The sequence below is a fragment of the Anastrepha ludens genome, chromosome 3 (assembly GCF_028408465.1).
Source record: "Anastrepha ludens isolate Willacy chromosome 3, idAnaLude1.1, whole genome shotgun sequence".
Classification (NCBI taxonomy): Eukaryota; Metazoa; Arthropoda; class Insecta; order Diptera; family Tephritidae; genus Anastrepha; species Anastrepha ludens.
The window spans coordinates 11,604,034-11,622,153 of record NC_071499.1 but is presented as its reverse complement, the minus strand read 5'-3'; the positions used below and the strand labels follow the sequence as shown (position 1 = coordinate 11,622,153).

Below are 18,120 nucleotides of genomic sequence, written 5' to 3'. Positions count from 1 at the left end.
GAGTCACAAACACAACAAAATTCCAAAGTAGAAAGAAAATTGAAGGACCAACTGGTACTACTTTCATGGAACGCCCCTATAAGGAAACGAAAGGATCAAGCTGCATCTGCTATCACTTAGAACCAATAGGTCTATTTGATGGCTTTCAGCCAGCCAGGTCAACCAAACCTTACCTAATGGGCGATTGTAGAGCCAGATGTGGAAGTCATTTGAATGAAATTTTTTCAAAATTTGTTAGGTTAAGTGTAAACTTGGGGAGAAATTTGTGCGAAAAAAGCAAGAAAATATTAATGTGTCGCACAATGGCATAGCAAAAACTTTAGATTGTTCGAAAAGTATGGTAAGTTATGTCTTAAAAAAGTTTAATGAAACTTTGTCGATTGAACGAAGGCCTGAATGGGGGAGAAAAAAAGGATTTGTGTCGCAGTCACAAGCTAAGGAAGTGGCAGCATTATTGCGACAAAAATCTTGCCTTTGACATTGAAATGCTGCAAAACAAGTCTATAGGTCAAAAGGTTACGTACAAAAAGTGCGCAAAAGTGAAGGTGTACGACCATATAAAAATATTGACTTAATTACTCAATAGGCCGTGTAGTCTTTATCGTTATCGAGTATAGCCTGGCATCTTCTTCATGCTTTGAACCAGCTTTTCTGCGTAGCTCGTCGACAAATAGGACTAGATTTTGACTTGACGCATGAGTTGCTGGAAATCGTGGACTGGCCTTTCAGTAAGAAGCATTTTCATAGTTCCCCACACATTTTCAAAGGGGTTGGCGTCTGACGACTGGAGGGCCAGTCCATTACCGTGACGCCATTTTCTTGTTTTGTTGTTTCTCAAATTGTTTTTCTGAGAGCAGTGGTTTTGATGATGCGGGACTATAGGATATGTTCGCCTCCTTCAGTCGACGTTCAATGGTGTTGATACTCACATCTATTCCCTTTTGAGCAAGACCTGATTGTGCTTGGTGTAGTCACAAAGAAGGGTCCGGCTTAAAAAGTGGGACGATCACTTTATCCTGCTTTTTTCTCGTCACTCGCTTCAAGCCGCGCTCGGAAAAGTTATCAACATTTTTGTACACTTTATACCGCTAATTCCATATCACAACAAACTTTTTTGATTTTTGAAGTGAAACTTCTTAGGCGCCGATGGACGAGCGAGAATGGATACTAAATTTCAAGGCCATGCAACGTTTTAGGCGTTTTCGTTCCGCGAGAGAAAAAAAAACATTTAACGTAGAGGAAAAGGAGAGAGAGAGCTATACCTTGTATATTTGTCTTAGATACACTTTACGCTATTTTTCCTGAATTTTTCCTTATGGTTGCTAATTTCTAGTGAAAAATAGCACTGCTTACTCTGTGGCGCTTGTTTGTTGGTCCAAACTTGTAGGAAAAATATTTTTGGTGCCTACTTTTAGGCGTTATATTTTCTTGGTGCCTCCTGTTTGGGGCCCTGCGTTTGCGCGGGTGATAAACACTCAGAGTAGTGTGCGTTGTTGCCACGGTTTGTGTCCGGCGTTTACCTACACCGGTCGACCCTTCTCCGTTTTTTGTAAATTTTATCTATTTGTATTCTCTGCAAATGTTGTGAATTTATTTAGATATATTATATATTATTTCTCTCTCTCTCTCTCTCATTCTCTCTCGGGTCTCGCACTTTTTTGTTTAAGGAAATTATTAGGCTTTATTATCATGTAAAAATAGAATTATTATTTCGCCATATCATTGCAGCTGTCAAATTTAGTGGAAATACTAATTTCGTCTTGGCAATCATTCATGGGGCGTTACACTATTAAAACACATTCAATTTGTCAGAATTCTTTATCACAATCATTGCTCTGTTTGCAAGCTGCCCACAAAGCACTGAACTTCTCGAATGTTTCGTAAAAAAAAATTTGTGCCAAAATAAAATTTATTTATTTCTCAAGATTTCCAAAGCTCGAGAACTCTCATTGGAAGACCTATTACACAAGCAAACGCTTTACTTTATATTTGTTTCACATGATTCCTACAGGGTCACAGAAAACCGCAATTGTAAATATATTCACCATGAGTGTTTTCACCAATATTAGATAAGACACACACCATCGGAAACTCTCCAGTGCCAACTCTCCTCTCTTATGTATAATTTATTCAACACAATTCAACATAGCCATAGCGGTGTAATAACTTTAATTTCACCTCATTTACTTTTTTTCACCACTTTAGCCTATTCCACCGCGGCGTTGCTGGCCATAGTCTTCGCCATACCATTTGGAATGCGTATGCTGGTGCACAAGGATCGCGGGCGTTGGGAAGAATTCGGGCCCGCATTCTATACAGCGCATCTCGAGCTGTTTCTGGGCAACGGTTGTTTAGGTAAGAATTGCTGATAAGCAAAGAGTCATGTCTTAATTTATTAAAACTTTTACTTGTGCAGGTGTAGGGGTTATGATGCTACTGGTGCTAACCATCGAACGATACGTCTCGGTGTGCCATCCGGGCTTTTCACGACCCGTTATGGGACCGCCAGGGTAAGTCAAATACTTCTTCAAGTAAAAAATATTTTTGAATATATGAATGAAAGTACGTACGTACATAAATACATATATTAATTTTCGTTGTTCTTTTTTTCATTTTGTTTGGCTTCAGTGTTGTCGTGTTCCTAACCACTTTGGTGACATTCATCATTTACACGCCAAGCGTGTTCCGTGGTGTACTTGTCAAATGTATATTACAAACAGATGGTAACTACGTTTACTTCCGACGTGATAACAATGAATTCCTAAAGACTCTTTTTTATTCGGTAAGTGGCGTAGCTACTAAAAGATCTAAAAAAGCTTTGAAAATTTAACGAATAATTTTACAACTTTTGAAATTTAAATTTTTTTACTTCACAGGTCTATAAAGTAATGCTCGAAGTGATATTCAAACTAATCCCAACCGTACTAATAGCCGGCCTAAATATGCGCATTATGCTGGTGTATCGAAAGACTTGTCAGCGACGGCGTGAGATGCTCATATCCCGTTCGCACTGTTTGCGAGATGAGGATCCCAGAAAATTCGCAGAAGAGCGGCGGCTATTCTTATTGCTAGGTACGTATTCGGTGGTAAAAGTTTTAAAATTGACATAAGCAGAGTGAAGATACAATGAAACTGAGATGTTTCACTTATTGAGGTTCGAGACTCCGAGTCAGCCAGATTTCAGCTGAGCTTCACAAGTAACCACACAAGACTCAAGGAACGCGTGATTGTTCTCATAAACGAAACCCAAGTTCTACCTAAGTAATTAAACTAGTTTGGCTTTCGAAAAAATTTATTGAAGTCACCTAAAGTCGCCGAAACCCGATAGGTCTATTACTTGTTGACCAATAAACCATCCAAGCGTTTTTTGACTATGAACGTTTATGTTAGACCCACAGATTCTCATTGGAAATAATGCATAGCTTACCGGCTATCGGTCAGATGATAGCTGCAGCAGGGTATGTTACAAATAGGCCCTATTCTAGCAGCATGTTTCCCATTGATTATCAGGTGGTTCAATTCCAAAATGATAGATTTCAAGGTTTGATCTTTAACTATGGCGAGCAAGAAAATTGTGAACGTCAGCCTCGGCAGCCGAAATTTACACAATCATTTCACACTCGTCCAATCAATCGTTTTTCAGACGGCACCGCAGTGTCATTGGTTGATTTTTTGGTATATCACCAACACATTCTCACAAACAAGTGACGTCAACCCATCAGCTGATTCTGTGAAATGTCAAATTCGCTCAGAGCAAAATAGCGGTCTGTTAAAAAACTCATCTATAAAACCTTTTCATGTTTTTGTCACTTATGGATGGGCTTATTATATCAAATTTATGTTCGGCTACGGTCTCGTAAATATAAATATTAATAACGTATAGCCTTCCATTAGTGTTCGCACCCAAAGAATACCACAAATCTTAGAAAATTTTGCGAAATGCATTTACGGGGAAAAAACACATCCTGCCGCGACTCGAAAACCCTCAAAATCATGTCCCCTGTATTCTGTAAATATTTCTAAAAAATACTGAAATATTACTACTTGTCTTTGCTCATAGTTCGCTTAAATCCTAAATAAGGAGGAAGGCAACAAAAAATGTTTGGTATATTTATACAAGGTACGGAGGACAACTTGAGAGGAAAATTAATTAGCTTTTACTTTAAACACTTTACACAACATTAACTTTTTATGCAGGTATATCAACAAATTCATTTAATAAATTTTCAATCAGTTGCTATAACCTCCTCGATTTTCAGAGAAAATTTGGTATTATAAGGATGTTTATTGGTTTCACGCTCAACTACGTCCCATATGTAGTAATCCAGGCGATTAAGATCTGGCAGGTGGCCATAAGTTCAGCGTTATGTGGCCATGAAAGTTTTCAGTCATCCAATCGCATCTTGACATCGCATTGTGTGAAAAAGCAAAATCTTGCTAGGATCAATTCAGGGTTGCACTACTGTCTCTAGAATCTCGATATATGCAGCAGAATTAACTAACAATATTTGAGTAAAGGCAGGCAGACGAATCACCTACCCAGTCAGGAAGCAAATATATTAACGAAACCAACGCAAGACTGAGTCTTGTCGAAGTCCTATGCTCGTGGAATAAACAAGGAAAAAAAATAAAAATAAAAAATTTGAGTAAAGAAGTGTGGTCCCATAACATGTATTTTTTTGCTCACAACACCTATAACCATAACACTGGCTAGAAGGTTCCGTAGAGTTGAAATATAGCCCTCTGTCATTTCTGGGGTTGGTCTTTTGATAGGTAGGTAGGTAGGTAGGTGAAAACCTGCCTACTTGGAAAGATTGCCCTGGCATGACCCTCAAACTCCAGTTTGCGGAGAGAGAGATTTGTATGAAGCTCAGAAAAATGCGGTGCTAACTGCCTAAAATTGATAGCATATCCCTGGAGAGAATGCCTCCAGAGGTCAACCTCCTGTTGGTCTTTTGGTCTTTGTCAACATTTTTTCGCCAGAAAAAAAAACATAACATCTCATCTGCTTAATTGGGTTTAGAAAACATTTTGATCGGTTATTCTCGCGTTTGCTCCGACATAAACTGTCTTCTGCGCATGACGTAGGAGTTCTTCATGGACAACTCGATGGATAAAACCAGTCAGTGATTTTGAAGAGTCCTCGTCAATGATCGCTTGCACTTTTTGAGTAAATTCTGCAGAACGGACAGTGTCGGAACGTTCCTTTTTGCGCTTTGCGTTTTAAAACAGATTTTGCATCGCCGCCTGTTGCTTCCAATTCACGGCAAAACTTATGAACGAATGAACGGGTGCACTTAAGAGGGTATTCTACTGTAGAGGCCTGAATTTGAGGTGTTTTTGCGGGTGCTATAAATGAAAAACGAAAAATATTTTTAGTATTCATTTTTTTACCAGACATTTATTTATCTTTTAAGAATACAAAAAAAAGTTAAAAAATTAAAAACTGAAAATTTATAATTTATAAAATGATGCCATGTCACCAAAAAGGCTATAAATCATGAAATAATAAGAATTTAAAAAAATCCTATTAAAAACATATTCTTAAGTGTTTAAACTTTGAAAATATAAAAAAAAAAAATATTTATATTATTTCAAAATTATACACTAGAATACTCCCTTAAGAAAATTAGAGATTTCTAAATCGGTGTGATTTGCACATACTATATAACGACGACTGCGAGTCTCTTCATTTCTTGGGTTAAGTTGTAGTACTTCATGTCTTATCTGAAAAAGGTCACAAAGAAAAATAATATTTAGTTTCGGGAAGTTATATCTACATATATCGTATGCCCCTGTATTAACAAGGCGAACACATCGTTGATATGGCGAACAATCGCGATCGATCGCGATTAATTATGTTGGTGAGAGCACTTACAGTGAGAGCACTTACTGCTTTTGTACGATCGTTCGTTTGCGAGAGTACTTATCGCGATTAGTCGCTATCGTGAAACAAGAAGAATGTAATTTTTCGGCACCCTATCGCTATCCATAACAGCGGGGAGAGAGCTAACTTCTGCCCAGTTGATACCACAGTATAGTTCCAGACCGTTAAAATCTACTGCCGACCCCGCTCTAGCGAGTTCATCTGCAATATTTTATTCCCGACAGAGCGAACAAGGCTTTTGTTATCAAAGGCGCTTTTAATATCTAAGAAAGCAAATAAAGCAATTTCTCGAGAATTTATAGCTTTATCTATCTCAGAGTGCTTACATAATAACTCTTTAATACTTCTTGGTTGTTTTTGTTTTACTCACCTTTAGGCAGCACATCGATTTTGTTTCTCGTTTGCGTTTCTCCCATGGCCATTGTGCATATGACGATTGCTTCCGAGGTGCTGCCGAATTTTTCGTTTCAGGTGCGTATTCAGCATTTCTATCTGCATATAATTTTTAAATCTCTAATACAAATAATTTTTGAAATTTCTCATTTATTTTACTTATTCCTTTCACAGGTGTTTCGCGCGCTGGCTAATCTAATGGAGCTCACCAACTACTCCATTACTTTCTACATTTATTGCCTCTTCAGTGAGGACTTTCGAAATACGCTGATACGCACCATCAAATGGCCTTGGGTGAAGACGAAACTATGTCATCATGTCGATGAGGTAAGTGCTAAGGCATAATTAAAAATATGTGAAGATGTACAGGTGCAATAATATAAAAATAGAAAAGGGTATAAAAAAAGTACTAAGAGACTCGTCAAATCACCTATGCGTTTCATAAGCCCGATGGGAGTTAAAAATATAAGGGTAAGCTGAGAAACGCAGTTCTTTTAAAACTTATTAAGTAGAATGAAAAGTGCTCAATAAGTTTTTCTCCCCCAATAATTTCAAAATATCACAATTTTTGACCTTTACATGAGAAAAGACACTAAAAGTTCGACCCAAATTGGGGGACATCAGAATTCGTTTTAGAGGTATGGTTCCTTCGGCAAAGTTTCTTGTTTTGATCCCTAGAATATGATTTTCACAGAGCAATGGGCGATTTTTTTGCTCCCCACAAATCGACCCGGCCTAGTGTAGATGGTTTTCTCTTCCCTAAATTTTTTTGGCAAGTAGTGGTCCACATTATGGTATCCAAACGGTACGTAAGTGCTACTTGAAGCGTACCTGTGGTACTCTTGCCGTTTAACCTACCTATCTACTATGTATTCTCAAATCCTTGAGATCGTTTTCCACTAGGTCTATCGATCCCCTGCAAAACAACTAATTGTTTCCTGAAAAGATCTAACAAACCGAAATTCCTTTTCTGACAGAGAAAGAGTGAACTGTGAGCCTTGATAGAACTAACTATGGGATGTAATGCATGGAAACCACATATGATTCAAAAAGGCATCATCGACGACAATTTCCGACTTTTGCTATACTTAGACGAGACATCTTTGGGTAGGATGTATAGAAAATGGACGGTCTACCATACATTCTCTTTTTCGAGATAAATTTCTTAGGTTAGGTTAGGTTTGGCAGCCGCAGCGGACATAGAGACAGCGATGCCATTTAGACCACGAAATGGATCCGTTGTGAGCCGCAGAAGCTGGGCTACATTTCCCTTTCCATATTGAACCATCCTGAGCTTTGGACAAAGCATAAAAGGTTGTTGATACCTGATGTGAATAGATTATCTATATTCGTTAAGACGTAGGATCTTAAATATCGATTCCTGTTTCTGGCTAGAGCCGGGAAAGTGCAGAAAAGGTGTTGAATTGTTTCCAACTCCTCCTCATTTCTGCAGTTTCGGAAGAAATCATGCATGTAAACGCCTAATCTCCTTGCGTGATTTTCTATGAGACAATGACAATGTCAGCGCCCCTACTAAGGTCCTAATTTGAAGTCTTTAAATTTTTATAATATTCTTGGACAGACGTAGATTTAGCCTTGGCCATGTTTATCTAGCAATTTCACAAATTTTTATAATATTCTTGGACAGACGTAGATTTAGCCTTGGCCATGTTTATCTAGCAATCACAATCCATCTTTGATTTACAGAGCGTCCGTAATAAGAAGCTTACAAGTTGCGAGAGGTACCCCCTTAAAATTACTTATGTTTGACATACAGGTACCTTCTCTTGCAAGTTGGTCAACTCTACAGTTCCTTGGTATATCTCTGTGGCCTGGAACCCAGCGTAAGATGATACGATCTTGTTTGGCCATCTCATTAAGAGATTGACGACAATGTAAGACTCTCTTTGCTGTTATTTGGAATGCATCCAGGGCCCGTAGGGCAGCTTGGCTGTCTGATAGAATGCAGATATCTGTTCATGATATTTCGTTTATCTCTAACCATTTGAAGGCTTCACGGATAGCGTTTATTTCCGATTGAAAAACACTACAGTGATACGGTAGTTTAAAGGATTCACTGATGGAAAGCTCTTTGAAATACAACCCTGATCCTACACCGGTGTCTATTTTAGATCCGTCCGTGAAGTAAATTGCTTGGGCTCATAAAAAATATGGGAAATTAGCTGAGGAGTAATGTTTTTTCTCTATCTTTTAAATACTATCTCTTGGCCTTAAGTGCGATGCACAATAATGGCTGGGTGCATGGAAAAAATTTCTGGGCATCCGGTGCGGTACACGTCAGACTAAGAGTGTTGGCGTCAAAATTCGAAATATAAGTATTAAGAAAGTTTTCCTTTCTTAATCTTTTGAATGTGTCAGCACCTAAGAAAAACTTTTTTTTTAATCTCTGCAAAGGCCTAACCTCTTAAATGCTTATAACTGATTCTTAGCTTGGCAGGTGATCTGCATTAATCTGACTTCTTTGACAAAATATTAGAGTATTATAAAGTTGTTATTGCAAAATTAATCCACCTGCATATATACATACTTGTGCATTAACATTTTTCAAAATTTTGCTTTATAGATATCCAATGCAAGAGCAACACCGCTAATACATTTCAACAAAATCGCACTACGCAACCACCACATAACGACGACCTCGGGAGTATGCACCGGCATGGGACGCTCAAGTAGCATTTGATCTGTGGCAAGCATAGCAATGCAATGAAACTCAGACATATGCATGTACATATATATACTTATAGTTAATATTTACTTTAGCGAGTTTAGGCAAAGGAAATGAATCGAAAGTAAAGGAAAATTCAAACTGTATAAACTAAAAATGGGAATCTGCGAGCCTTTGTCAAATGAACTTATTTCTGTTTAGTACAATAGTTTTTGCTTTTTGGGCTATAAATCTATACATTCAAATTTTATTGAAACGGAAACTACAGCTGAGAACTGCAAATGATGATAAAAAGTTTAGAATGATTAAAATTTTAGAACAATGCCATTTAGTACTGGTGACAGGTGGCAAGCGCTAAGTCGAGATAAGTTGATTTTTCAAACATCCATAGGAGTATAGAAATTGCGGGAAAAACAATTTGATGTTATAAAATATTATAAAATACAAGAAAATATCAAAATAATGTTAAAATAGAATATTTTACTAATAATAATAATATTTAAAGCAATTGACGCCTAGTTCAGTAGTCTGAAAATATTGGGTAACCTAAGAAGAACGAAGAAAATGCTTCAGGAAAGGTAACATATTTTTATATTATATATGTTTGTACATGCAGTTTTTTTGTCAAATTAGTTTTTTTTTTTTGTGAAATCATTTGTGTTTTTTGTGAAAATGACTACATCATCATCAATAATCTTTTGTTATTTTTCGGATAAAGCCATAAATCCATGGATGTAGAAGTTCTAAATTTTCTGAGCGAAAAAAATGGTTCAAGTGCAAATGCAGTCGATTTATTTGTTTGTTATTTAATTTCAATATTTTTTTAATGAAAATATAGTTCATTTTCTTATAAAACCATAGAAGATTAGGTTACCTAGGTGCTGACTGATCTGAAAAAAAAACAAATCTCACTTAGACCTCTGGGAAATGTGGTACCTATAGACATCGCAGGCAGAATTGCCGCTCCACGTACCTCAATCAGACTGAGGGGCTTGTGCTATAAGTTCAATCTCACATATGGGCACTCAAGCATCGTCAGAAACTTTGAGTTCATCCCCTCGTGACGGATCAGTGAGTGCTCTCGCTTAGTCCAAGCGGAACTTTCTCCACCCATATTCCACCAAGGGAGGAGTGGACCGGGGGCAACACTTGGGGACAGGTTCTAGTTAACCTGTTCACGGATGGCTCGAGGCTGGACAGTAGGGTTGGAGGGCGAGTATTCTGCAAAGAGCTCCCCATCAAACTCAAATTCAGGCTATCGGATCACTACAGTGTGTTCCAACCAGAGGTGGCCACAATTAAAGAAGCAGCTGACTGGCTACTTACTTACTGCTAAGAAGGTAAATATTTACTCCGATAGCCAAGCGACAATTAGGACCCTAGGCTCCATGATGGTGCATTCAAAGCTGGTCAGGGAATGCCTGGTCTCTCTCTCGATTGCAACAGAATTCTTCGATATAAGGATAATTTACGTACCTGGTCACAGTGACATTACTGGAAACTGCGAAGCCGACGAGCTGGCCAGACAAGGGACCTGTGAGGTGGTATGCCCGCGAAAGGAGAGTATCGGGATCCCCTTGACAACCTGCGCTCTACTCCTGGAAGGATGAGCTATGCACCAACTCAGCGAGCGCTGGGCAAGTACACGAACGTGTAACGTCGCGAAGTCCTTCTAGCCACGTTTGGATCGGAGGCGTTCGAGGGATATTCTGAAGATGACAAAATCTAATCTCTCAAATTTCGTAGGTATCCTCACGGGGCACTGTCCGCGGGGTATACACGCCGTGAGACTCGGAACTACTTTGAGTCCTTTTTACGTCAGCTGTATGGAGGATGAGGTGGGGAAAAAATGAGGTGATGAACTTAATCAGCAGCATAAAGAGGTTAACACAACCACAGACTAGTCACCGTGCGTAGTCCACAAACACTCAACCTTCCCCATCCCCTTCTCTTTCGTCCTTTTTTCTTTCTCCTCTTTTTCCCCTCTTGCAATGGTATCACAAAAGATGAACCAAACTTCTTTCGTCCAAGTGGGCCCACTCTCTGGCCAACCATCACTACCTAACCTAACCTAGACCTCTAGGCGCCATTGTGTTACCACTGCAATCCTTAAAGCACGTCTTCGCGAGTCGTAGCAAGCCGTTCAGCCTTTTGCCAGCAATATCCTTGAAGGATGAAAAATGTGTTGGGCACATTTGTCTTGTCCTAGGCAAGGCAGTGGCAAAGTAGGTGATCCAAAGCTCCTCTAGCATTCGCTTTGTTGCATATGCTACATGCATCGCTTTGGACTAATCCCATCTTGGCTGCGCGATGTGGGATGAGACAGTCTCCCGTCTATACTCCAACCAATATTTTGCAGTCTTTCTTAGACAATGATAAATGGAGAAGAAAAGTGAGAGAAGCAAACGGAGTCTCAGAATTGAGCGAAAAATATTGAGAGATGCAAGCAACCTTCTCGATATGGACGAACCAATGTAAGTGCTCCCCCTTTTGTTAAAGAAAAAGTTTACTTAAATACGGTTTAAAACAGGTTTTGGTTAAAGCACGGATTTGGCAAAGATTTCGACGTGCCAATGGGGCAGTTTAGATTTCCCGGCATCATTTTGTGTGTGGATGGGACGCACATAAAAGTTATTTCCCCCACTAAAGGAAAATGCCTCTACTATTACAGGAAGGGCTACTACAGTATCAATACCATATGATTGATTTCTCCTTTATTAGCTCCAACAAAGTGGCATAGTGCTGTCGTGTTGGTACAACTTTACACCTGTGGAAGTCACATAAAAGTACCTACATATACCACAAAAATTTCTTTTTGTTTATAGTTTAGTTAATATACATAGAACTTACATTTTACAGCTTTTTTATTTGTTTCCTTTTAAATCCTCTTTTTATTACTCGTTCTAATTTTTGTCCGTAGGTCTAACGTCGTTGTAGAAAAATGGTACGAAACTCTAAGATTTGACGTTACGAGTGTATTCAGAGAATGTGCAGTGAGTCACGGTCAAAGTGAGCCACACTACCTAATTATCAGATTTACTGGAAAATTGTTTAAAAAGAATACAGATTGGAAAAAATTTTTATACGTTTTTATTGTGTGCATATTAAGCTTCAAAAACCCATCGCGTACATGAAGGACTTCCTTTGTTTACTACAAAAAATCAACAAAAACTAAAATAATCCACAAATTTATCTCACAGTGAAAGTGAACCACCTTAACTCAAATAAACTTAAATAACTAATAGGTACTTGGTTGGACCGCCACTGGCGGAAATAACGGCTTGTAGACGTCTGGGCATTGATTCTAATAAATTGCAGGTATATGTGAAGGAATTGCACGCCACTCGTCTTGTAAGGCATCTAAAAGGTTTTGTTTCGACGAAATGCTATGCTTCCTTAGGTTTTGGTCAAGACGGAACCATAAGTCTTCAATAATATTTATATCTGGAGACTGCGGTGGTACTGCCAATACATGGGGGCAATTATATAATAAACATTCCCGCGCAACAAACGATTTGTGTTTGGGATCATTGTTGTTTGTGTTTGTAAAAATAAAAGTCGCCTTCGATCCCTAGTTTTTCGACACTTGGCTTAAGAGTTTGCTTTAAAATGTCTATATAAACGTATTTATCCATTATGCCTGGAATATGTTGAAGATTTCCAGTTCCACCACCTGCCATGCAGCCCCAAACCATGACGAAGCCACCGCCATGCTTCATACTGGGAGTGAGGTTTTTCTGCTGAAACTCAGAGCTTTTTTAACGCCATACCATCCTCTTACCATCAGAGCCAAATAAGTTAAATTTACTTTCGCCTGTAAATATAACCTAAAAAAACCTTATTATAGTCTCTACAACACATTACACCGTTATGAACCTTTTGCCAAAAACTCATATCCTTATGAATATATTTCCGTGCAAACTCCAACCCTTTATTCGATTTTTTTTGTTAATAAATGTCTTGTTTCTGGCCATTCGACCATTATAACCATGCTTTCTTAGAGCTCTTCGTACAGTTTCGGGATTAACGTGGATATTTAATTGCTCCTCAACCGCCTTCGTCAATTTCGGAACACTAAGGTGAGGATTTTTCTTTATTTCCCGGACAATAAACGAGTCGTCCCTATCTGCAAAATACTTTTTTTTTTGCTCTTCTTCTGCTTGTTTGCTACTTTTGCTCCTCTAGTAAAGCGATGTATGATCTGCTGGACAGTTCCTCGACTTTTATTTACATTTCTTGGGGATTTTCCTTTTTGCAAAGATCATTTATTAACCGCCTTATTTCAACACTTGTTTGTCGACCCACCTTTGTTACTCGGTTGATAATAAGCAACTAAAGCACTGAGAATAAGATGCAACCACAAATTAATATCCAAAATTAGATAGTGGCTCACTTTGAATGTGACGTAAATTTGTTCAATCGTTTAAGTTTTTCGATATTACTCTTACTTCGGCAGCGAACAAACAGAAAAAATCCGCAAGCATACTCACTTTATAAAGTTGACAAAAAAAAGGATGTGTGGAAGTAATTATAAAAGTAATTTAAACATATATCTTCTAGGAACTGGTGGCTTACTTTGACTGTGACTCACTGTACGTTCGGAGCTATTCGAATTGTACGAGGGGTGCCTTTTATATGTCGGGTTTTGGCAACCCTGGTATTGCAATCTGGCAACTGACAGCTGTATCGCAAAGTTTGACATTTTTTGGCTTTTACGTACTCAGAACGTTTTGAAATACCAGCGCTATTTGTGTTGTTTACAGTAACTTAAAAGATTCATCTCGGTCCAAAAATGGAATTAAATCGTGAACATTTTCGTGCGATTATTTTTTACAACTTTCGACGTGGATTAACTCAGCAACATTGGATGGATGAACTTAATTCATTTTTTGGCGATGAAGATCCATCAAGGACCAGTGTTTATCGATGGTATGGTGAATTCAATCGTGGTCGTAGTTCACTCCAAGACGAATTTCGTGAAGGTCGTCCAAAATCAGTTGTTGTTCCGAAAACCATTGATGCTGTGCGCGAACTGATATTGCGAGACCGTCATGTGACCTATCGTGAGATTGAGACAATTTTAGGCATTAGTGGGACCAGCATACATTCAATATTGCATAAACATTTGACTGTCAAAAAAATTTGTTCGCGTTGGATCCCACACAATTTGTCAATCGCTCAAAGAAAGGCTCGTGTCGATTCGTCGAAGGAAATGCTCAAAAAATACGATCGCGGGGCTTCGAAACACGTCTATGACATCGTGACAGGTGATGAATCATGGATTTACGCGTATGAGCCCGAAAGTAAACAGCAGGCGACTGTATGGGTGTTTCAAGATGAGCCAAATCCAACAAAGTTGTTCGCGCATGAAGCACTTAAACTTAAAAACTGGACATGTCGCAACCGTACCACTAGAGCAACGCAGAACAGTAAATTCTGAGTGGTACACAACCATTTGTTTGCCAATTGTCTTCCAAGAAATTAGGAAAACCAATCGCCAAAGACGGATCACTCTTCACCAGGACAATGCGAGCTCTCACACATCGGCTCAAACAACTGCATTTTTGAGCACCCAAAACATAGAGTTAATGGGTCATCCGCCCTATAGTCCTGACTTGGCACCGAATGACTTCTTTTTATTCCCGTACGTAAAAAAAAAACTGAGAGGTCAACGTTTTTCGACACCTGAAGAAGCGGTTGCGGCATTCAGAATGCATGTTTTGGAGGTACCTCATTCAGAGTGGCAAAAGTGCTTCGACAATTCATTCATGGAGAATATTTTGAAAAACAATAAAGTGATTTTCGATGATTAAAATTTGTTTTTGTTCTCTAATCCCAACATATAAAAGGCACCCCTCGTATGATTACAATTTCTTAGTTTCTACAGCCTACGATGAATTACATGATAGGGCCGAATAACTTTCTTATCCAATTGTGTGCTCATTTTAAATGACAGAAATTCAAGAGGATGTGTGGCGATTAGGCGCAGAGAAAATTAATAATACAAAAGCAAAGGTAAATTATACGCTTGAGATTGAAAAACATTCGAATAATAGCTGTAATTATTAAAAAAAAACTGTTAGAATAAAAACTATGTTAATATATGAAATAAGTGTTGACTTTGGTTGCATACACTGGAATGTATTGTATAAAAATAAAAAATATTTGTTATCAATTAATTTGGAATCTGAAAGAAAGTGAATTGCTCATTCGGCGGTGAAAAAGAAGATATAATAGAAGTAAAATATACATCTACAAATACATACATATAAATAGCTGTTATGTGCTTATATAATAAGTAACTGTTGGATAAGGTTATGCCGTTGTAAAAAGTAAATGCATATGAAGATGTACGTACAACTAAGTGCTGCGTCAACATTTCAGTTAAAAATAGTGTTACTATTAGTGGTGAGCGCTGTTAGATTATTAAATAATTAATGTATACATACACGCTTACATATCCATACAAACATAGAGGAAGTACTCCTTCTAAATACGGTAAATGTTGCCTGCTAGTTTAGTCTTGAATATAAAAATAGTTTTTGTTGCAAAATATTACTTACACATAAGACTATATACCGTTAGTTCTTAAAGCGAGCATAATTAGGTGAGTAGCAGCTAAGGATTGCGTTAAACGCCAGAGAAATCAAATTTACAATTAAAAATGTTAAATCTTGTTTATTTCAAATTCTCTTTGCTATTTTATAGGACCAAATAGATTTCTGAGTGAGTTAGCTACTGATGAGTTGTGTGATTTTTATAAGAAAAGGGGAATAGATTTAAGTTTAAGAATGAAATATATTACCGATAAGGAACTAGGTTTGATATGTTCATACTTTAACTTCATACAGGGTGGTCCATTTAATGTTGAGCTCACGATTTTTTTACTTCGATAGCTAAAATAACAGCCGCGCTGCGTTCACTTGAGTTTACTTATGATTTTATTATCATGAAAGCTATTAAAAATTAAAAAAAAAAAAAAAAAAAAAAAATTAAAAAATGAAAAAAAGCATCCGTGATGTATCAGAAATTTAGTTTGTGGTTAGATATTTACACAAGAGGATGCATTTCGCTTAAAAATAATTTTTAAATATAAGAAACATTGGAAAAACGAATAATCGCTTATCAGCTGAGATGTGACCTCATTCAATTATTTTTTGCTATTCCTTATTTTTGGACGTCATTAAGGAGAATTGCTAAGGGAGTTGTAACAAGAAATCGAGTGATATTGATATAATATATAATATACATACATATATATATCCTCCTCCTATTTGTGGTGTGCGTCTTGATGTTGTTTCACAAATGGAGGGACCTACAGTTTCAAGCCGACTCCGAACGGCAGATATTTTTTATGAAGTGCTTTTTCATGGCAGAAATACACTCGGAGGTTTGCCATTGCCTGCCGAGGGGCGACCGCTATTAGAAAAATGCTTTCCTTAATTTTGGTGTTTCACCGAGATTCGAACCAACGTTCTCTCTCTGAAATCCGAATGGTAGCCACGCACCAACCCATTCGGCTAAGGCGGCCGCCTGATAACTATTATAGTGTGGCGAAAGAAATCCGTTATTATTATTATTTGTTCCTTGTTCACTCCTCACGGAAGCATAGGACCTCGACAAGACTTGTCTTGCGTTGATTTCGTTAATCTATTTGCTTTCTGAGAGGGTAGGAGATTAGCGTGCCGCGACCAGTTCTAAATAGAGGCAATGCCCACCTGTGCTTGCTTAGGAACAACGCCTTCTTTACTGCTTCGAACGCCATCTGTGTGTCACATTTTTCTACCAGAAGGAGCGCACAGATGGTTGAGGACTTCGCTAAGTTTGGTGTGTCTGCGTTATTACCGCGGCTGCCCGCTTTTCTTTGCTGGCGCCACTGATGCAATGTGTAACTGTGTCTTTTTCTTTTTTTTTTGCTTGTCTATTGTGGGGGAGTAAGGATGGAAAGGATGGGCAGGATAAGTTTTTGGGTTTGAGGAATGAATTTTTTGTTTTTTGCTCGAGTGATATTGCTATGAGAGCTTTTTCCCTGAATCGTACAATTTTTGCGCAAATGATATCAATCCATTTTATGGTCGATCTTTAGCTCCTGGGCGATGTTACGACTACTCACATACCGGCCCACTTCGACTATTTCTGTGATTTTATCGACATTAGCGACATTTTCTTTCACATCAAAAATGCCTCAACGGAATAGAGCAAACCTAAATTACACGTAATTAAATTCAACTTTATACAGGGTGGTCCATCTAACGTTTGAGCTATTGATTTTTGACGAGCAAGCAAATATAAGCTAATGTAAAAAACCTTTTTCACACTTGCGTGCCACTCTCTCGCTCTCATTTCTCTCCGGCAGTCATATTAATTAATTTCCTACTGTTAACTTGTAGTGAAGTAATTTCTGAGTTGAATTTCTTACCAGCCGCAGCCTGCACGTTGCGCTCGGTGCGTTTATTTCGATGTGCACCTCTTTCCCTACACTCAGCCACTGAAACCACCAATCCACCAAATCAGCCGTACAACCTCTTAATCGTAAAAGTTATGCGAACTGATATTGAATTAAAATATTGGCGATAAATGCGTAAAAATTGATTTAATTCGTAATAAAAGCGATAAATTCGTAAAATTAGTCGTTAACAAGCATAGAAAAAGTCGATAATTTTAAAGCGTTGTATGTGTCCGTAAAAATTTTCAGAGAAAAAAAGTTATAGAAGAAAACAAAAAAAATTATGCGCGTGTAACGTGACCTTATTTGGCCCACCCTGTATACGAAAAATTCCTAAGTTATAATTTCTGTTTAACAAAAATTCCACATAGAAAATATCTCGTAATCGAAAAATCTGGTAAGTTTTTCTAAATTTCAAATGCAGTTTTTTGGGTGATTTTGTTTTCTTTAAATAATTTTATAATCTATAAAATCAGAACGGAAACCAATCAGATGTATTTAAGTCAGTAACAGATCATCACCCTCTATTAATTGTGAAAATATAAGCGCAAAAATAAAGTAAAATGTTTTTTGAACAGGGAACATTTTTTTTTTTTTTTGAAATCTTTCTAGTATTTGTTACTAAGTTATATTTAGAAATTAAATTATTGAATATAAATAAATTATTGATACAAATAAACATTAAATATTCCAGTAATTTAAAATCGA

General features: G+C 37.7%; 1 protein-coding gene across 2 annotated transcripts in view; it reads left to right on the top strand.

The window, feature by feature from the left end:
• LOC128857021 (probable G-protein coupled receptor B0563.6) overlaps window positions 1–10,632 on the top strand; it is a 110,127-nt gene extending 99,495 nt beyond the window's left edge. Inside the window, exons 3-9 of one of the 2 annotated variants that reach the window (XM_054092538.1) lie at window positions 2,206–2,355; window positions 2,417–2,510; window positions 2,629–2,782; window positions 2,877–3,072; window positions 6,264–6,358; window positions 6,455–6,607; window positions 8,865–10,632. In XM_054092538.1, the coding sequence (XP_053948513.1) occupies window positions 2,206–2,355; window positions 2,417–2,510; window positions 2,629–2,782; window positions 2,877–3,072; window positions 6,264–6,358; window positions 6,455–6,607; window positions 8,865–8,981 (959 nt within the window). In that variant the 3' untranslated portion in view covers window positions 8,982–10,632. Of the gene's footprint in view, window positions 1–2,205; window positions 2,356–2,416; window positions 2,511–2,628; window positions 2,783–2,876; window positions 3,073–6,263; window positions 6,608–8,864 lie in introns of both variants that reach the window. The other variant, XM_054092537.1, reaches the window with a different exon arrangement.
• The last annotated feature ends 7,488 nt before the right edge of the window (window positions 10,633–18,120 follow it).